This window comes from Ciconia boyciana, chromosome 1 (genome assembly GCF_034638445.1).
Source record: "Ciconia boyciana chromosome 1, ASM3463844v1, whole genome shotgun sequence".
Lineage (NCBI taxonomy): Eukaryota > Metazoa > Chordata > Aves > Ciconiiformes > Ciconiidae > Ciconia > Ciconia boyciana.
Window position 1 is genome coordinate 83,802,907 of NC_132934.1, and position 22,273 is coordinate 83,825,179.

General features: G+C 41.0%; 1 protein-coding gene across 4 annotated transcripts in view; it reads right to left on the reverse strand.

The window, feature by feature from the left end:
* Positions 1-22,273, reverse strand: part of GALNT8 (polypeptide N-acetylgalactosaminyltransferase 8) — a 25,964-nt gene continuing 3,691 nt past the window's right edge. For 3 of the 4 annotated variants that reach the window (XM_072877592.1, XM_072877602.1, XM_072877612.1), the window contains exons 3-12: positions 19,584-19,872; positions 16,601-16,767; positions 15,377-15,560; positions 12,214-12,411; positions 9,218-9,332; positions 6,813-6,998; positions 5,069-5,206; positions 4,133-4,228; positions 3,375-3,542; positions 1-1,580 (exon numbers count right to left, since the gene is read on the reverse strand). In XM_072877592.1, coding sequence (XP_072733693.1) covers positions 1,401-1,580; positions 3,375-3,542; positions 4,133-4,228; positions 5,069-5,206; positions 6,813-6,998; positions 9,218-9,332; positions 12,214-12,411; positions 15,377-15,560; positions 16,601-16,767; positions 19,584-19,872 — 1,721 coding nt within the window. In that variant the 3' untranslated portion in view covers positions 1-1,400. Of the gene's footprint in view, positions 1,581-3,374; positions 3,543-4,132; positions 4,350-5,068; positions 5,207-6,812; positions 6,999-9,217; positions 9,333-12,213; positions 12,412-15,376; positions 15,561-16,600; positions 16,768-19,583; positions 19,873-22,273 lie in introns of those variants that run through there. The other variant, XR_012044871.1, reaches the window with a different exon arrangement.

Below are 22,273 nucleotides of genomic sequence, written 5' to 3' on the forward strand. Positions count from 1 at the left end.
TTCTAGTTGTACTGGCAAAATTCCCAGTGTCTTCACTGTGCTTGCCAAAATACAAATCCTTTGACTTTGGTAAGACACACTGTTGAAGATGCAGAAAACCACCAGAGCACATATTCCTCTTTCTTTGGTGTTTTTGGCTTTGACCCAGGATATGGGAATAAAAGTTGATTTAGTAGTTTAAATTCAATCTGGTTTAAATGTGGCATTTTTAAGAATCAGTTTTCAGAACAGAAAAATATAGACCCTAAGGACAAAAGACTGTCCTATAAGAAGAGCTTCTCCAATTTCAATCCTGAATATCAGGGCCAGATTGTTCACATCAAGTTTACAGAGAAATTAGAAAGAAAAAAAAAAATCATATTGGATTATATTCAAACATATTCAAACAAACCCTGAATACACTTTCTATTCAGATAAAATGCTTGGCACCCTTTTGATAACAAAATTACTTCAGGCTGAATCTCTATATAGTTTCAATGAGTTTATTTTACAGGAGTTCCCTTTAACAAATAAGCATAGGTCTGAGGAGTGGTTACTCTAAGAAGTAGGACAGCTAGTTCCACCTAATCCTATTTCTACAAGAACTCATATCATGTCTACCTGGAAGTTGCCTCCCATGAGCAACTCTTGCCATATTTTACTCAGTTTCTTTGACAGCCATAAGCTATTGCATTGGCCCTGGATTAGATTGTGGAAACCACCGAGTTGAATCCCCTTGTTTCCAAGGGGACTTTATCCATGCTGTCAGCTGGCTAGCACAAACCAACTTCACATAGGTAAATGTAAAACAGCCCTTAGTGTGGCACACTGCTGAATCTAATAAACTTCACTGAGAAACTGAATTATATCTAGGCAATTCATAGGGCCAGAAGAATGAGGATGTATTTCATTTCACCCACTAGCATGAGCAGATCTTGACTAGAAGTTTTGAATTACCTAGATGACACAAGACAATAAAAATGGTCCAATTCAGCCTGAGATAAACTCTGTGTACAAGAGGAAGTCAGACACACTTTCGTTTTTTCTGCCTTTTCACATCTGACCGAAATGCCAAAGACAGAAAGTTAGAGACCTTACCCCAGTGTTTCATTAATGAGCAGAGATAGGCACTTCCAAAGGACAACATAAGGAACTCAGGTGGGTTGAAACACTCTTAGATGTAACTGCTTCTCTCCAGTGATAACACAGGAAAGCAAAGACAATCCCTCTCCTAACTGAGGAACCTCAGGGAGGTGATGCCCCAAGAATGCGGTAAGATGAACTTGCACCTTTGTGTGAGTAGCTCATAGCTCCTGCAGTAACTACTACATTGTAAAATCCTCTGTAAATAAACTCTTGCAATCATTGCTTTCAGTGCTGTATTATGAACGTAGCAATTTTCAAGGAAAAATGTCCTTTAGTCAATGCTTTGAGTGCTGTGTCTTCTTTTCCAGGTCTTTTGTCTTTCCCCAGTCCTTAACCGTGTGTTGGATATTCCACCTTTGTCCTGTGCAGGTCTGCATTACAAGTCTGTATGAAACTGAATTGTCTGCTATGATTTCAAGGCATCTTTTAGTGCTTCTGTTGATTACGGCTGATCCCTACAAAAGGAAAGGAAATATGAGAGAAGCTGAGGGCTTATAAATTCGGTGCTCAGTCAGGAAGCAAGTCTCTTGGCATCTACAAATGTGTCTGAGAAACAATAGTAGGTCACAGACCTGAAAGAAAAATGTTGCATTTTCCTCAGGCTAATGACGTGTGACAGCTTGTGGAACTCTCCAAGGCATATTAAAATATATTTAGAGGTTTATTTTGTGTCTGTTTTGTTGGAGCTGGGGGAGAAGGGGAGTGGTGTTTGTTTTTTTGTGGGGTGTTTGGGGTTTTTTTATAGTTCAAAAAATAATTTTAGTAAATTTTAATACTGCATCCTGTTTTGAAAGAAGAGAGCTAATAACAGGTAAGAGAATATTCATCACTTATCTCTAAGTCAATATTTCAGTACCAACTATTGTGAATGGGGTAGGGTGTGATTAAGTCAACTCATCATGCTGGAAATGAGGATTTTCATAAGGGGCTGGGTTCCAGAACAAACAGGAACTTAACCAGCTCCTTCAGGGAGCCAGTTGTTTCACTATAATAATGCTCGATGCACACAAGGAATTGAAGGTTTACTTTTAAGGTGGGTCTAAATCTTCCAGAAACATACCTGCAACTTTTTCTAAGTTTTGTGGTCACAGACCAGGCTAAAGATAAAGCAAAGCCCATGTTAGCAGAATTTCTGCAGACCATGTAGGTCTATATTATTTGATGCAGATCACTGAAACCTTTGTCTTTCACCAATTCAACTCCTCTATTCTTTACCACTCTCTCAGAAGATTTGTCTCCTGCTTAGTTTTTCACTGAGAGAGGGATACAGTAAGCAGGCCCATACATTACAGGGAAAAATAATTAATTAATTAATTACATAAAGCTAATAAGGTTTGAACTGCCTGAGAGGGGAGAAGCTGCATGGCTTCCTTTCCCACCTCTCCCTCTAGCATTATCGCTGCTGCCTGTTTATCCTGCCCAGCAGAGGAGCAGTATCTGTCTTAGACTATCTGACTAAGCTAGTATTATCACATTCTGTATTCAGAGGCACTGAATACAGAATATGAAAGTATCACTTGGGATCTTAAGCATGTCAGCATCGGCTGTCATAAATCCTGCACAAATGGAGACAAGAGAATGTGGTCTGAAGGCTCTAATGGCCAGCTGTAACCTGAGCTCTGAAAGGATGAACCTAGCCTGATCTGCAACAAGGATTTCCATGCTCAGACAGTGGTACAGAAGATGGTACCAGACAGTGAGCAGGACAAGGCATCAGCCTGCTTTTTCCCTAAGACCAACAGGTCCCACGAGGAGACTGGGAAGACAGACGGTGGACAGTGGAGAGAGTTCACAATGTAGAGTCAGACCATCAAAAGCAACAGAGGCACCTGGGCTTGCACGTTCCCTGACTGTTAGCTGAACTGTGATAACTGAGCAAGTGAGTGCTTTTAGTCGGCACAGCTAAAAATTAAAAGACTTAAACTGTTAAGTAAAAGGCTTAAACTAGCTGGTTCCACCAAGACTGACAGACAGTTGGAGGACAAATAAGTGGCTATGATTCAGACAAGTGAGAACTGGTTAAATTCTGGTAACTCAGTCAGCTTCAGTTATGTGACCATCTCCGTGTTTTTAACATCACACGCCCCTGAAGACTCAATCAGCTTCACCGTAGCTCTTGCAGTGGCACCTGCAAGTCTGGAAATTGAGACAACATTATTCAGAAGCAACCTGCTTTGCAAGGAAAGTGTCTAAGGATTCATTATAATGGGAAAGCTTATTGGAATGTGGGTATATACACATCCACCTACCTGCTTAAAATCCCAGTGCAAGTTCAGGCCTTTATTCACAGCTGTGTCACATTGCTCTAAAACTGGCAGGTCCCCATTCCCAGGGTCTGTTAGGCATCTATCAACTGTATTCTGTCGGGCACGTAAACCTCCTACATACATTTCTCCAGTGCTGTGATAAAAGATGTGCTGAAAGGGAAGGTGACACCACTGTCAATGGATTAAGATACCAGGGAAGTCTCATCAGTAGATAATAGCAGACAGTTCCAAAACTGATACTGAGAGGTATCAGCTGTACAGCACCAGCATTCACTGATCTGTCAGTAATTAAACCAGGATTAATTTGACGCTATACAACATCTTTCTGCTTTCCAATGAAAAAAAGCAAGATGCTTACAATTGAATAGTAACCCTTAGTTTCCCTCCTACTGAGAGGACAGGTAGTAAGGTGTGAGGAAGAGCTCCATCTCTCTCCCATTCATCCCACTGATCTTCTGTTAATCAACAAGATCAATCAGTATCAACAATTTTGAGGTCTCACAATTTTTTGGCAAGGCTAAACCAAAAGCCTTAGTTTAATCCACTTAGATCTCCACAGGAACTTGCTCTGCTGCCAGTTGCATTGGGGAACAGAATTTAAAGAAATAGAGGTTAATATTCCCCTTTAGATAGCACAGAGATAATAGTTTTGAAATGCCGAGTTCATGGCCCTGTGGAGGCTTGAAAGGAGCAGGTAGCAACAGCTCATATGTGAAGATCTGATGAGTTGCTTGCATTACCTGTGGTGAGTATGCATGACAGGGATACATAATTGGCGTATTTCCAGGGACAGGGCCCTGATCAATACAGATGTCTTCTTTCAATGTGTTTTTCATCTGCAGAATAAAACAGGAAATTTACCATGAGGAACAGCAATCCTGTTTTCAACTCCTCACTGCTAATTTTAGAAACTGTCCTGAGAGCAAGGCTAGTTTATTCAGAGTTCTGCATCAAATCCTGAAGCGGAAGATACAATATGGGTTTAGAAAAGAAATCTCAGATTACCTTTGTAGAAATGATTCATCACAGCAAAAAAAGCAAATCTAAGGTTCTTCAAAGACTTATCAACACCATGCCATGAAGCACCACGTCAGAAGTCACCAGGCAGCTCCAAACAGTTGAGGACCACTGCCCAGCTCCAGCAAGGTATGCAAGCTTGGGTCTAGAAAATGTCTATCTATAATAAAGAAGCCACTGCAGCCTGGATGATTAGTTCTCTCTTTCACAAAAAATGGCCTGACTTCCAATGCATTACATGCTCTCTCGATTCATGTCTGCATGCTTTCCAAATTATCCTGCCGATCTCTGCAGAAAATAAATCTATATATTCCATTGAAAAATTCAGGCCCTTTACAAGAAGATACTGATCCATTCTTGTTGATGAGTTTTGCATGCAGTAAAAAAAATGCATGTTAAGCACTTTCTCAAACTACTGTTGTGCTCCCATCAGTACATACACAATAACCACAGTTTAGAAATTCTAGACTGACTAATATGAAATAACTAATATGAAAAAGACTTTAGAAAGCTTCAGTGTCTAGAAAGACATGTAAAAGCCTCTTTAAAGTTTCTAGGAAAATATATCATAATCAGCAAAACACTGTTCACAACAATTCTTCATAACAGTAGAGCTAATTAGTTGTTCCATATTTCAAATAAACAGACTCAATACTTACTGTTCCATAGCCAACAATGTTGGGAAGAAATACTAAATTAGGGTAAATGTTTTTTATGTACCAGTCAAAGCCTTTACAGTTCAGTTTTTTCCTTAGCTCTTTTCTGGAAGAAACATCTCCAAAGTCTATTCCAGAATTCTGCAAGAACAACATATCTAATTTCAGAACATTAAGGTGGTCTGAGAAACCAGGGAAAATACAGACTTATTTCTCCATATTGTCTATTCATAACATAAAAAATATATTTTAAAGTTCATTTTAAAAAAAATAACTGTACATTTTTTAAACTTCAGAATTTCAGAACATGTTTGCCTAGAGGCACCAATAAATTACTGAAAAACTAACATGTTATGATTTCATAAATATAAAGAATATCAAAGTTAGATATGGCTAGGAAGTAGTTTTCATACTGACAAAAAAAATCTAGCTCAAAGTGAAAAATAAGACAGAGCTTGTTAACAACCTTAGTTTGATCAACAGTCTGTTGACTGTGATGCTGATCTCATATGGGAGCAATCAAGATTCAAACTATTGTTTCCAAGACTATGTAACTTCTTAAGCAAAGTGGAACAGCTCCAGCAAGAAAGTTTCACAGAAATCAGTTCAACAGGAGCTTACACCCTGTGTCTTTAAGCAGTTCTGTAAAATGCAGTCTGTGACCTGAATAAGTTAGCTGAGGAATTTCAAATAGACTTGTACATCCCAGAAAAAAGGGGTCATTAAAGATGAACAAGTTTTATTCAAGTTCCATTCAGTGCTAAAACTGATACTTGCGTTCCTACCAATGGCTTAGATTTTTATGACTAGCATTTTCAGATGAAAAATTCCAAATATTTACAGTAAAAGTTAATTAATAGGGAATGAAAGTAGATTCTTCTGAAGTTTTAATTTGTGCTATATCACTATATATTTTAACTTGTTTCTTTAATATCTATTCAAGAAAACACAAGGAGGTGGGAGGCTATTCTTCCTTTTTAAAGATTCATAAATCCACTGAAGTGCAGGCTGGGAAAATTCATACAGTTTTTTTTATTAACTGAAGTTATCAATACTCAAAAGACCTGGTCTTGACACTTCCAGTATCTTCAACAGTTTCTGCTGGAGAAAAGTTAAAACTGTATTCAGAAGTACTAAAGTTAATCAAAAGGAGAAAAAAACCTGTAACTTAAAGGACTTAGATTATTATTATTAAAGGAAAGTTCTTCATTTCCTGGTATTACCATTTTTCATCCTTCCAAGGATGCTATAAGACTTTCCCCCTTTTCTTCCAGGAAAAAAAAGGCAGAATTTTGGCCTGAGAGAGGAAAGCTCACTTAATAAAAGTCGTTGTGTATGTGATGAAGAGTAATTGAATTTTCTATTTAAAGTTCAATTTTGCTTATTTAAAAGATATTCAGGGACACCCAGATCACTAGAGACATGTTCTTTCATGCAAAATTATGAATATTCCAGGTAAAATATTCCCTACTTTCCCCTAAAATTTACAATACATGTTAAATAATTTCATTTTATATTCTTTAAGCTAGGCATCAGCTCTTGATCTGAGCCTAAGAGGAACACGTCTATGATCATGGCTCTTGAATGCCATCCATATCAATAATTAGTAACATATCAATATTAATAATTTTTTTTTCCGCAGTGGCTTTTATAACCACACTATGCCTCTTTTCGTGTGACCACATACTCTTATTTGACTACTTTCAGACTTTGGATCTCAGCTTGAAATACAGAGAAACACTGCCACCTCCATTGGAAGATTCCATGCAAAGTAGACCATGTACTTGTAGTCATCCATCCACACTTCAGCTACCCGCAAGGCGTTGCGCTTCACTGCAATGCTCAAGTCTGGCAAGTAAGGCTTGTGAGCTCTTTCCAAATGAGCGATTCTTGAACAGGGCAGCACTTCTACTTTACCTCCACACTGCCAGGCCTAGGTCAAGAGGGAAGAATTTGAGGTAAAGTTGCCTATTTATTCAAGCTCTTTGCACTCTTTGTTAAAGTGCTCCCATTTCTGCTCCCCCCACCCCTTCACCAGATGAACTGTCAGGCCCTCAACATTCAAAGCTCTATTTCCTGGATTGAGTGAATGAAAATAATTTTTCAATACCTTTCATTTCTACTGGGTGTAGCCCTATCACAGCTCCAGGAGAATAAAGCCATGTTCTTTCTTCTTTTTCTTTGCTGTCACCATTAACAAAACTACTCACCAGTTTCCTGTGACCACACACTCAGATCAGTTGGCATAGATGCACTAAGGCAAACTGGTACATACCTCCAATTGATCTCACTAGGAGCTAGACTGCTAAATATTGTGGTGGTTATGGGCCTGAATCCTTCAGAAGCGGTGACATTGCCCGAGACGTGCCAAGAGCAAAACTGGTCCTGCAAAATCTAACACACTAGGGACAATTCAAGAAAAAGAAAAAAGCCAGTGGATTCCTGGAAAATATCTACATGGAATTTAAAGAGATAGCTAAGCAGGTCACAACCAATGCTTCAAAAGTATTGAAGGTCGAGAACAAACACACCCAACCTGACTATACGTGAACCAGTGTAAGTGTGGAAGCTCTTCAAAAGGCAAGCAGCCATGCAGAACTGAACTCAAGCTGGCAAGTCCACATGGCGCTGCACAATGCAGATTTATTGTACTAGTTTAGGCATCACCACACAATGCTCCACTGTGTGCTATAGACTTCCTTCACATCTTCACATTAAATTTTCCAGAGCTGGCAGCTGGCTAAACAAAAACATAAGAGGTTGCCGGCTTGCAAGCATATTTGACACAAGAAACTCTCAGGATGGAAATAAGCAGAGACCTTTAATACTATTTTTACAGTCAATTTTCAGAGCAGCTTTGTGTTTTAACTGAATGGATTCTCCATTGTTTTCACCTCCAGCATTTGTGTAAATGACTACAGACATACATTGCCTCCACTGTGAATGGTGCAGGGCAATAAAGTGTAAATGTATTTTCAAGCAACAGAACTGAAATATTAATTCATGACCTGCCTCACATGACATGAGGTGATGACATGTGACATTTCAATCTCAAGGACAGATCTGAAGCATGGGGTCTTTGGCCATGTCCACCATGAGTAATGGAGAAATGTATCAACACCTCCAATATAGTATCAACCCAAGTCAGTACATCCACGTGACTCAGTGTGGTGCCTGACACACAGGGGCTTTGTTTAACATAGGATTTAGCATGTTTGGAAGACTGTTGCTGTATTTCCTCTTGATTGTCTCTTCTATAAATCAAAAAACCTCATTTAGGCCTATCTCTGCTATAATGTCACATATTGCAGGAACCCTGTTTGTTCTCTTTCCTTTCCTTCCGAGTCTTCAATTGCTCCACATCTTTCCTGATGTATGGTCCCAGAACTCAAAACACAACTCCAGAAGAGAACTTAGCAGTAGAAGAGAAGGATCATCAATGCTATCCTTTACCATCCAGCTGCATGGCCATGTTGACCCATACAAAGTCTGTTACTCCCAGTTCTTTTCTAGCTGGATGTTCCCCAGGCTGCACCTCTGTATGTGTTTATTCCTCATATTTCTCCTAATTACTGCTGTTTTTCTTCTTTGCACAAAGCATGCTACCCTGTTATAGAAGAAAAAACTAGACTTGTTTGACAAAACTATTAAAACTATTAAAACTAAAACTAGATAAAACTATTTGGGGGGGAGGGGGGAAGTGCCCTCCATTCTTGATTTGAAGACATCCAAAGTTGAAGGACACATGACTTTCTAGGGCAGACAGATCTCTTTCCGGTTTTGTTTTGGTTTGTTTTTTTTTCCCTAATACCTAACTTAATTTAACTTGATCTTATCTTATTCTTCTACTGAGCCAAGAGACATATACCTTAAATTTCTGGAGAGAACCACATCTTGCGAGATTCAGTATTTCCTCGCTGAACTAGGTTTTTGTGTCAGGAGTCAAAATTCTTAAGAAGTATGCAAAAAGCATGCTGATGAGCCTTAAACAGTTTTGGAAATCTATCACTTCCCTTTGGTACTCAAAAAAACCAGAATTGTTCTGAAATATTAACCCATGCTTTGGACAACAACCAGCGGCCTGAGTGCTTTCAAAAAAATCACATACTAATTTTCACTGTCTTTCAGAAAAAGATGAAAAAATAGGCTTACCCTCAGGCCAAGTTCCACATTTTCTCCTCCATATATGTGCATTCCACCATCCAGTACACCAATCTCACCTAGAAATTTCCTATCTGCAGCAAGAATCCCCATTATAGACGGGCTCCTGGAGAACCAAACAAGTAAAATTAGAAAGAAGCAACAATGATGGAAATAAAGTCAAGTCAGTTAGCCATCAATGACATCTTGAACTTCCAGAAGGATTCCAGTTGTATCCAAGAGAAAGTAACAGATTTAATTCAGAACAACATGTGGATCAACATTAAAGAATCCAGCAGACAGCAAATAAACTTGATCAATGGTCTAAAAAGCATGATCTAGTATTTTTTAAAGAATTAGATCTATTTTGAGAGGAGATGTAACAACAGTTTTCACATATTTAAAACAAGAAGAAAGAAATCAGATTAAACTGCAGCAAGGAAGAATTAGGTTGGACATTACGAAATTTTACCTGACATTAAGGAAACTTAAACACTAAAGCCCATTGCCAAGGGGGATTGTGGAATCACTGTCAATTGAGGTTTTGAAAAGAGAGATGAGACGATTGTCTGGCAGGACCAATTCCACTGTAGATTAATACATCCTAGAGGTGGGGGAAAGGGGACTGAAAGGGGATTTGGTGCTCTTTTGATATCCCCATTCTCTATGATCAAACCCACTTCTATTTTCTCTGGTCTAAGAATTGTGGACATCCCCCCCATGAAACATTCTTTAACCTACATTTGGCTTGCTTTCATTCCATTCTCCTGCCTGAACCATTAATGCTCACTATATAATGTTCTTAACACATACAGGTGCCAATTTCACTCATACTTCTTTATCTAGGTATATACCAGGTGTAGTAGTATACGAATGAAGAAATCTGCTATCTCATCTGACAACTACAGTACATTATTTTCAAATGTTTTCATGGTGCCTTTCCTCCTCAGGATCTACATAGTAAATTTTAAAGCCCTTTATATAAATAAGGACAGTGGATTAACCTTGGCTGGCTGCCACCAGGTGCCCACAAAGCCGCTCTCTCATTTCCCATTCTCAGCAAGACAGGGGAAGACAATAAGATGAAAAAGCTCATGGGTCGAGATAAGGATAGGGAGGTCATTCACCAGTTACCATCACCAGCAAAATAGACTCAACTTGGGGAATACTAATTTAATTTATTGCCAATTAAAAATAAAGGAGGATAGTGAGAGAGACAAAACCAAAACTAAACCACCTTCCCTCCATCCCCTCTTCTTTCCAGGTTCAACTTCACTCCTGACTCTTCTACCTCTTCTCCCTGCCCCGAGCAGGGCATGGGGATGAAAAATGGGGGTTCTAGTCAGTTCATAACACTTGATCTCTGACACTCTTTCTTCCTCACAATTTTCCCCTGCTCCAGCATGGGGTCTTCCCATGGGATACAGTCCTTCATGATCTGCTCCAACATGGGTCCTTCCCATGGGCTACAGTTCTTCAAGAACTGCTCCAGGACGGGTCCTTTTCCACAGGGTACAGTTCTTCAGAAGAATGCTCCAGCATGGGTCCCACACAGGCTGCAGTTCTTGCCAGAAAATGTGCTCCTGCCTGAGCATTTCTGCACGAGCTGCAGCTCCTGCCAGAAGCCTGCTCCAGTGTGGGCTCTTCTCAGGTTGTATCTTCCTTCAGGACATATCCACCTGCTCTGGTGTGGGGGTCCTCCACAGGCTGCTGTGTGGATATCTGCTCCAGCATGGTCCTCCACAGGGTGCCGTGTGGATATCTGGCTGGTGTGGTCCTCCACACGCTGTAGGGGGACAACCTGCTTCACCATGGTCTTCTGCACTGGCTGCAAGGGAATCTCTGCTCCAGTGCCTGGAGCACCTCCTGCCCCTCCTTCTTCACTGACCTCAGTGTCTGCAGAGCTGTTTCTCTCATATTTCTTCCTCGCTTCTCTCACTCACAGCTGCTGCGCAGTATTTTTTACCCTATCTTAAATATGTCATTGCAGAGGCATCACCAGCATTGCTCATTGGCTCAGCTTTGGCCAGCACCATGTCCATTTTGGTGCTAGCTGGAGCTGGCTGTGTCCAACATGGCGGCAGCCCCTCACCTCTTCTCACAGAAGCCACCCCTGCAGCCTCCCCCACTACCAAAACCTTGCCATATAAACCCAATAAAGTAATATAGGAGTAGAAAAATACGATTACTATATCTTATCTCTCGTTAGTTTTTTAAATATTGTTTGACAGATGGCTGTTAGTTGCTGAGGGATAGTCAACAACATCTGACACCCTTGTAGAACAAGGAAACAAACGGGTTTATATATTCAGCACGAGATGCCTACTGGTATCATAGTACCAGCAACCATTTTGTGTTGAACAGAAAAACAAATCTGAGCAGTTAAGGAAGGTATCAGGAACAGAAGCAAATATATTGGATCCTAAGCCGAGCAGGAAGGGGTCACTTTAGGTATAACAGCTGTGTGTGTTATGTTCATATCTTTTTCTTGCTTTTGTGTGATACACAAGTGATAAGGCTTGAAAAAGGCTGCCCAAGATCACTGTAATCATATGTCACTCCTACATCTCCAAAGAAAGAACTTCACAACTTGAATCCATGTGAGTCCTCACAGCTCAGACATGCAATTGTCCAGTGAAGTTGTGAGATTCACTCCATATTGTTGGGCAAGCATGGAGAGGGGCCACAGTTCATCTTGTACAGTCAATAAATATTGCTACCACACTCCTAGCTAAGGAACATAAGACAGAAAAATCAATGACTCAGGGATTGCCTGAAAATATGACAGCAGGATCAGCACTGGGCCGATGCTGTTATACAACCCTGCAACTGGTGTACTGATATTTTTCAGGGCTGCTAAAGAACCCACACTTCCAAACCAACTTATCTAGATATAATGTGCTTCATAGGTATCTATTCCACCACCTATGAAACATCTTCTTCCCTCTGCTAGCTCTACATTGGATATCATGTATCTTGGCTCACTCTCAAATGCTATTCATACTTACCGGACTGGAGCTGTTTCATCTTTCAAATCATACCATTCAGCTGGTAAAGGTTCATAAAGGCACCAGAGTGCCCAGTCAAATCCATCTGTAGCCACTGAATACTGAAGAAGTTCAAAGTCATCAAAACGAATATTGTCAAATACTGGTGATATTATAACAGTGCGATCTTCTTTTAGTCGAGACAGAATAGGTTCAGCCCTACCAAAATTAACAGAGTCTATTCAGCTTGAAAAAGTGGAAATCTAATGAACAGTACTAAACTTTACCACCTGTTTCTAAAACTGGGTTAGCTACTTTATTTAAGTCATTGACTTTGGCCTCTACAAAAAGTTATATGCCAGTCTTGGAGTGCTAGTAACTCAAATTGCTAATGCCATGGCTCAATTCTCCCTTCCATTAGGCTGCTTCTGCATTTTGACTGTCACTAATCAAACTAACCGTAAGTTCCACGCTTAACTTGCTGGGTTTACTGCTACCTGGGTCTGCTTCCTACAGGCTCTAGAGAGTCTTCACTACCTGCATGAAGACACAAGAAGGGAAAAGGAAAGGAAGGAGACCCTGAGGGGTGCTGTAAGCCCTGAGGTTGATCATTCACCATCTTTCCCCTGTGCCTTGATGGCACAGCTGCTGTATGAGGGAAAGGGTGTGACCAATCAATGAATCCCTATGATGGAAGAAGGCTCAGAGAAAATAGGCAAGGATGATGCACTCATAAAGCTCAGAGAGGAACGTAGAGAGCGACCACTGCTATCATAAAAGAAGCTGAACTTATCCCAACACCAAGGGGACTGGAGGGTGGCCTTTGTTGCAGATAAACAGCAGTATCATTTGAGTGGGTCAACTGATTATGCACATGGCCTTCCTAAAATAATCAATAGAAAGTATTATCTTCCTGAGCCAGACAGACCAACATGGGGGAAGTGTATATGTGGCTCAGCCCAACATAGAGTATAAAAATGGAACACTGAGAAGAATGAACTTTGAAGAGAGCAATGTGCTTGAGTTGGCTTCAACCCATGTATTCCTCTGCAGCAACCAGGGATGCCCAGCATCTTGACAGCGAGCATATAGAGAGCGGTAATGTGAATCCCATTTGTATTGTGATTCAACTGTACATTGCAATTGCTATATTGTGCCTGTGTTGTGATTTCAGCATATTGCTGTATCACTTCTGTAAAACAAAATCCCATGTATCTTCAAATAAGAAAATTTAGCATTAAAACATTAAACCCTCCTCATGTGGAATATCTAAAAGAACCTGGTCAGAGAGTATTGGATTCTGACAGAGGGAGTGTTTTTGCTGGACCCCAATTGTTTTTAGGCCTAAAAGAACTGTTCTTATCTCTCCCTACATACTCTTGACAGTGCAACCTATCCCAATGAGTCCTGACAGCCATGCATAACTAAAGGACTTCAGCATTACCTTTAAGACTGTAACAGCTAGGGAGTGTCAGTTAGTGTGCTATCGAGAGCGGTGTTCCCCAGGGCTCAGTATTGGGGCCAGTTCTGTTTAATATCTTTATCAATGGTCTGGACGAAAGGATCGAGTGCACCCTCAGTAAGTTTGCAGATGACACCAAGTTGTGCGGGAGTGTTGATCTGCTTGAGGGTAGGAAGGCTCTGCAGAGGGACCTGGACAGGCTGGATCAATGGGCCGAGGTCAATTGTATGAGGTTCAACAAGGCTTAGTGCAAGGTCCTGCACGTGGGCCACAACAACCCCAAGCAATGCTACAGGCTTGGGGAAGAGAGGCTGGAAAGCTGCCCGGTGGAAAAGGAACTGGGCGTGTTGGTTGACAGCCGCCTGAATATGAGCCAGCAGTGTGCCCAGGTGGCCAAGAAAGCCAGTGGCATCCTGGCTTGTATCAAAAATAGCGTGGCCAGCAGGAGTAGGGAAGTGATCGTGCCCCTGTACTCGGCACTGGTGAGGCCGCACCTCAAATACTGTGTTCAGTTTTGGGCCCCTCACTACAAGAGAGACATTGAGGTGCTGGAGCGTGTCCAGAGAAGGGCAATGAAGCTGGTGAAGGGTTTAGAGCACAAGTCTTATGAGGAGCAGCTGAGGGAACTGGGGTTGTTTAGCCTGGAGAAAAGGAGGCTGAGGAGAGACCTTATCGCTCTCTACAACTACCTGAAAGGAGGTTGTAGAGAGGTGGGGGTCGGTCTCTTTTCCCAGGTAACAAGTGATAGGACGAGAGGAAATGGCCTCAAGTTGCGCCAGGGGAGGTTCAGACTGGATATTAGGAAATTTTACTTCACCGAAAGGGTTATCAAGCATTGGAACAGGCTGCCCAAGGAAGTGGTTGAGTCACCATCCCTGGGGGTATTTAAAAGACGTTTGGATGAGGTGCTTAGGGACATGGTATAGTGGTGGTCTTGGTAGTGTTAGGTTAACTGTTGGACTCGATGATCTTAAAGGTCTTTTCCAACCTATACGATTCTGTGATTCTGTGAGAGAGAAAGAGAAATCTGGACCACACAGAGCCACTTTGGCCTGAGAAGGGCTGGGAGAAGAACTTTGCTCGCAGAAAGTGAGACAACATGGACAACAGTCAGCCAGTGAATTCAATAACCCAGAGGGAAGAGAATGTAAAGAGATTTCACACAAAACAGTACCATAGACATCACTACCTAACAGAATGTAAATATCCATCATCAGCCACTTGTTTTGTCTCTCTTTGCAAAAAGAGTCCTACAGAACTACGATGCACTATTAAACTAACAGGCAACAGCAAATAAACATTAGCCAAAGTTGGAATAAGAATCAAACCAATTTAAAGTCATTGGGTATTATGGCAGTCTAATATACTTATAAAGGGCCAAAGTTGCTGGCAGTGGAACTAAATAACCTGTGTTATTCTTACGTTATTTCATTGCATGAAGTCTTTTTTCCTAGAAATGTAATAAATACCCAGAGAAGGTAGGCATTTCTCTCTTCCTCTTCACTAAACAGCTTCCTCTGTTACCTGTCTGCTTTGCTATTTATTTCAAACAATTGTATCCCTTTTCCCCTCAGAAATAAAAGACTCAGTGGCTGTTAATTAACATGTGGCAGGCCAGAAAGGAGAAACCATATATGGGATGCCTGTCCCAGCTACACAGTTATACTCCTTCTACACCTCTCTCTCCCCACTTCAGAACCCCCTCAGTCTTCATAGTCTTACCATGCTATGTTCACTTCAATATGGGCATCCAAAATTGCAACAACATCTGCAGTTGATGCCTCCCAGCCAGAAATCCGGGCTTGTGTTAGGCCTTGTCTTTTCTGATGTCTGACGATTTTCAGCAGTCCAGGATGCTTTGCATTGTAATTTTTGACTTGTGTTTCCAAAGGTCCTTTCAGATCATCTAAAACCAGCCCCCACATTTTAATGATTAAAAAAAAGGGTTAATCAATATTAAGAAATGGAAAAGGTTATGTAGGTAATGGCTTTCTAGCTTCTCCCAGTTCCAGACAAAAAACCGATTTGTTCTTTGCAACAGAACAGGTAAAATTATTCAGGTACTCATGAATTCAAGAGGCCTATTTTTAGAACCAGCTTCCATTCCAGGAGTTCAATTAAGTACCTAAATTTCATTTACATATAGTGCTATTGTATGGCTTCTAAATTGTACACAAATACATCAGTATGTAGAAACTTTAGATGTGTGCCATAACAGCAACCAATTAGCTGTCTTAGTGCAGTAATTTCTGTGTGTATCTTCTACCATGTGGAAAGGAAAAGAGAAAATAAGCCCTGAAAACGTGAAATGCTCCTAGAACAGCTGTAGGCTTGCCAACTCCCTCACCAAACAAAAAAATAGTCAGCAAAAAGGAATTGAAAGTTGAGACCTCTTAGCATCGTTTTGGAAATTCACTTAAACTCTTGCTCCACCCAGACTGACATGTTTCTCTAGCAGCTACAAAGCCTTAGAAAAATGAGGAATCAAACACATCTCAGCAGACAAGGAAAAAAAAAAAAGAGTACCCTTAAGATCAGGGGCATGACTGTTTCTTACAGATTATTTTACAACGATTTGTTCAGGTCAATTTTAAGAGCAATGATGCACCCACTGCTTCCCCTATCTTCTTCAAGAAGTTATTTCAGATACCTACAGAGATAGTTATCTTAGCATACTCTTACTTTGGTGCTGTGCCTAATGGGCCAGTGATAATAAATACTCTCCCACCTCAATTTTTAACCTTTTCAAATACTTGCAGAGCATCATCCTGTTCCTTATTAGCTGCCTTTTTTCAGGCTATTAAGGTGTTTGAGTTTTTTCTTGGACTCAATTTACTGCCTAATTTTGAGCAGTCTGCTCTGTGTGCACCCAAAAGGCCACCAACAGTCATTTAACACAATAGCGGTATAAATTAGCAAGACTCCTGCCTTCCCTGGGTCACTTACCATTTGAACTGTAATCATCTACCAGGATGATTTCTTTCAATAAATGAGAAGGTGTTCGGTTAATTATACTAGTAATTGCACGTAAGATGATTGACAGTGCTTCATTCATAAATATAAGTACAACACTGAGTGTCGGGAGGTCTTTTGGATATGTTTTCATTTTACAGCTGCAATAGAAGAACAAGAACTTTAGCACAGTTTCTAAAGAAAGTCAGAGAGCAAGGCAGCTGCAAGAAGGCAGAATGAGGATGTTGTGCTTAGAACACTGGACTTTCACTATCTTATGCTGATAGTGAAAATCAGCATAAGAGAAAAAAAAGGCATTCCCAAATTGAAATTTCATTATTCATTTGAGTTGCATTATGTATGTATATAAACCATTTGGGTAAAGTTAAAATTTCTGTTAAGACAATAAGAAAGAACAATTACTGTTTCTCAATCCAAAATGCTTCTAAAAGATTGAAACTAAAGAATACATTTGACTCAGCCAGGGATGAATAGCTTACAAGGCAGTGGACATGTGAGTGAAAGTTGGCTTTTGGCATTTATAGAAGGAAATGACAATAGCCAAATCTGACAGCAGACAAAAGCAAATTAGACAATAATCCCTTTGTATGTGCAATGAAGAAGAACAAGGCAGGTCTAGCTATACTTAACTGACATGGGAGAAGGTTTCCCTTGGACAAGGGATCCCTTTAGAAATTCTTGAAAAAGCTTCAAAAATCCTTCTTACAGAGTAAACCAGGCCTTGTAGAACTCTGTGCTACCCCAGAATAAATTGTTTCCTGTCCTGAAACAAAGTTTTTTTGTGCTAGCTTGAATACTTTTTTAAATATTTTTTTTAAAGTATATATTTGGGATATTTGTCAGCTCTGCTAATTAACATCCTGGGCACCGGGCAGATGGAGAGGACTGGCTCTTATTCATAGTATTAAGCGCTAACTCCCTCTAGAGCAGACAAGAGAGCATAACTGGATTCTCAGGCTGATAATTTCCTCCCCTTAGAAACACACTCATGAAAGCAATACTCAGACTGCATGAGTTGTGTGGCTACATAATGCAGCTCTCCAAGACCCAGGCTCATGCTCCAAGTAGACCTCTACAGTGGCAATTGTGCACCAATGGATTGCATTTTTGTTGGAATTTCTCCATTAGCTTTATTATCTATTAGCACAAGAGCCTGAGTGGATATCTGCAAAAGGTGGTCTCTGCAAGTGCATCTTCACAGCGAAGCAGAAGAGCACCAGGCACTGCAGCCATTCTTTGGGACCACACAGACTAATAGTGCACTTGCTCTGTCCACCTCTGTGGTGTCTGCTCCAGACAGTTCTCCCCAAAATGATCCCCCAGCAGAGTGGGGATCATTCAGCTCAGGGCTGTCTCAGGAGGACCTGTGGCTGGCTCACCACTTTGTGCCCTCACACAACGCCATACCCTCTGCCTGAGCACCCCAAGACATGCTGCACAGAAAACCCCCTGAAACTCACTCTGGAAGCTACTACACAGCCCTCACACTACTTCAGACACTATGAACTGAGAAACACGTGCGAACTGTCCTTGTGTGCCAGAGTTAAGGCTTGATCCAAGACCCAGAGGACACCCACAGTCAAGGGCAACGTATTTCTCTCTGCCCCAGATGGGACCAGCTCCATCCAAGCAGTACGATGAGGACCCAGTTGCATAACCTGCTCTTTACATCTTCCAAGGGCTGCCAGTAAGACAACTCTCCTTTTCCCAAGTGTGACATTGTTAATTCACCCCCAGTTTGCAATCCACCCTGCACCCCACATCCTTTTCTGAAACACTCCATTGGATTTAGTACAAGCAACCATAGGTACAAAGGTATAGTCTTGCAGTATATCTGTGACATTCTTCCACGTTTACAACAGATAATTCCTGTAAAGCTTACTATTACTTTTTGCAGTAAATTGTGTATCTTACCATACTATACAGAAAAAAATGTGTTTGCTTTTTTAACAGATGCTTGTTCCTAATGAGGATTTTAATGGTTACTTATGCCAGCTCCCATAGCACCACTGGTCTGCTTAAAAAATTGGCTTCAAGAACCAACTAATTCCTGGAAAAATTCCTGAAGCTTCCTCTTATGAAGTGGACTGCTTACCTACATCTTAATCCTTTAGATGTTTACCCCACTATATTTTCCATGTAATTATCCCTCAGACTCTTTGATCATTTGAGAGGGAAACAGAGAGAGAAAATAAGGCTATAAGAAAACTCACAAGGTCACCGGTCCATTATGGCTATGCCTACAATACTAAAGATAGTGCCAGGGATTCAGCTCAAGTGCTGAATCTTCCCTCACCCTTCATGGGACTCACTGGCCAAAAATTAGTCCCACCTCTCCTGTTTGATTTCTAATCATCTTTTAATAAGCAGTATATGTGTTCCCCACTTATGGTCTGCAACATGGCTAAGAAAAACAAGCATTTTGTTAAAAAGGACAAAATTTTACCAAGTAGGGGGTTACTTCTTCATTAATTATATTTTGGGTGTTTTCTGGGGGAGGGGCGGGGGGGAGTTAAAAAACACCACTTTGGATATGTCAGCATATAAGAGGCTTACTTAAGACAACATAAGAGACAAGAGAAAGCATGCTTCAGATGTCCTGGGCTTTGGGGTTTAAATAGAATGTAAACAGACCAGAAAGAAGGTCTCGTATCTTCTGAATACTATGGTTAGTTTTTCCCCTTTTTACTCACAGTTAGAAGTCCTATAGCAATTATGTTAACATTACATTCTTTTTCCTAAGTGTCTTCTCTACACTGAGACTTCTTTTCACAGTCTTTGGAGTATTGCAAGTCTGAGCAAGATTTGGAAGAAAATGATAGAAAAAAACCCTAAACAAACAGAGCACAAATTGAGATCTGTTAGTAGATGATTTTAACTTAGTCTGAAGCAAAGTGGATCCCTTTCCCTTTAATTTCATGTCTTTTTGTGAATGGAGAGAGGGTTCATACTGCACCTGGGAGATCTGGTGTCTCTGATAGGTCGATCCAGAGGTAGATGATCACTGAGATAAACATTATACCCATAACTTAAGAACAGATTCTGTGCAACGGTTTGCTCCTCCTCCCTTAAATCTGCACCCCAGCGTTTGAACAAAACTGAGTCCGGGTACAGCAAACGGTGTACAATCTTCTTTTCCTCCTTTGCATTATCAGCTTTGTGCCCTTCAGTTTTGGACTTATCTTGCAGCTTCAGATCATGTTCTATTTGTTTTATATTTTCATGGTATGCTTCCACTGATTTTGCTGTTTGAAAATAAAAAAAGGATTGATTATAACAGCAATTGACAACACTCTCCATCATCATAACTGAGTCAAATTCTCCATATAATACTGCAGGTCAAGAGGTCCATGAAGTTACAGCATGAGACCCTCCCTCCTACATAAGAACAGTTTTTAAACATCACATTTCACAATACCCTGAGCCAGATGCTGCTCTCAGTTGCACGAGTGCAGAGCAAGGGACACCATGCTGGCATCAGTGGAGAAATCTGGGAGTAGAGGCAACACACCAATTGATAAATTAGGCCCAAATCATTTCCATGATGCTATGCTTGAGTTACATTAATGTATTAAGAATCTATAACAGGATTCCCATCTAAGTCAGGTTGTTGATACCTGTATTTATCTTGAAAGTAAATACAGTAAATGAGCCCTTTGCCATGTCCTTTAATAAGCTTCCTGGAATCTTTTGATTTTGAACAGGGCAAACCCTGATCTCTCAAGGTTTTATTAGGTTCACAATATCATACCATAAAGAAGAGGCACAGTTAGCCTGTGTGAGGTTGTTTAGGACATAATTCATCTTGAAGTTAAATACAACAAGTGAGCCCTTTGCAGCATCTTTTGAAAAGCTTTTTGTCAGTTTTGACTTCTGCTCTATCAGCAAACTTTGAACAGGGTGAATCCTAATCTTTCAAGGCCTTGTTAAGTTTACAATATTGGACTGTGCCATATAAAAAAGGCACAGAAAATCTGCGTGAGTGAAAGCTTTCTACAATTAAATTACTGTCTTGGTGAATGAGGGGAGAGGAGTGGATGTTGTTTAAACTCAAGTAAGGTTTTTGATCCTGCCTCTCATGCACACGCTGAGGAAGTACACACTAGACTAGTGGATAGCAAGGGGGATTGAACTGCCAGGATCAGAAGATTGTGATCAGTGGCACAAAGTACAGATGGAGGCCAGTCACTAGTGATGTACCTCCGGGGTCAATACTGGTTCCAAAACAGGTTTAATATGGTCATTAATGACCTTGAAAATGGGGCAGAGTGCACCCTCATCGAGTCTGTGTATGATACCAAACTGTGAGGAGTGGCTGATACACCAGAGAGTCCTGCTGCCATTCAGAGGGACCTGAGGAAGCTGGAGAAACAGGCCAACAGGAACCTCATGAAGTTCAACATAGGCATGTGCCTATCCTGCACCTGAGGAAGAACAACCCCATGGACCAGCACCAGCTGAAAAGCAGCTTTGCAGAAAAGGACCTGGGGATCCTGGTAGACACCAAGTTGAACTTGAGCCAACAGTGTGCCTTTGTAGCAAAGAAGACCAACGGTACCCTGGGCTGCATTAGGAAGAGCATTGCCAGCAGGTCGAGGGAGGTGATCCTTCCCCTCTACTCAGCACTGGTGAGGCCACATCTGGAGTGTCCAGTTCTGGCCTCCTCAGTACAAGACAGACATGGACATACTGGAGCAAATCCTACAAAGAGCCACTAAGATGATTATGAGACTGGAGCATCTGTTATACAAGTAGAGGCCGAGAGAGCCTGAGAAGGCTTGGGGGCTGGGGGGGACTCACTGATGCATATAAATGTCTTTTGAGAGGGACTAACAAAGACAGAGGAAGAGTATTCTCCTGATATCTAGTGAAAGGACAAGAGGCAGTGGGCACAAACTGAAGTACAGGGAATTCCATTTAAACATAAGATTTTTTTTTTTTTTTAACTGCTGGAGTGACCGAAAACTAGAACAGGTAGACCAGATAGGTCTCCATCCTTGGAGATATTCAAACCCCAACTCAACAATGTCCTGCACAGCCTGCTCTGGCTGATGATGCTTTGAGCAGGGGAATTAGAATAGACCACCTCCAGAGGTGCCTTCCAACCTCAACTATTACGTGATTCTGTGACTAAGCGTTGAAGTGAAGACTTCAGCTTTCTTTCAAATGGCTCTAATATAGTCGACAAAAACTACGCCCAACTATTGATGTCCATGAGAATAGGTGCCAGTGAAGACAATGTCAGCAATAACAGTGACATTATGGGATAGAGGATATTAAACGTGACCAAGCTGTGCAGGAAAAATTCCTTATCAAGTTCAAGGGTGCTCCAAGTGGCATTTCAAACAGCTAGTTTCAGGCTTGGATAATCGAGACATTCTGAGTTTCTTCTTCTCTTCTGCCTACCACACATCTAGCTCTAATATGAGGAAATGTAGACAACATGACAGTCAAAGCAATGCCAGCCAGCAGGGCTCTGCTTTAGCCCTCCTACCACTGCCATGAGGTGATGAGATTCAAACGACATGAAAAAAAGTGGGAAATCAAGGGGTCCAAAGGAAATAGAAGTGGATTCTCCAGTCCATATTCAGATGGCTCTATTGTGCCCGCTTCCCAACAGTCCAACCTACAACAGATACCTGAAAA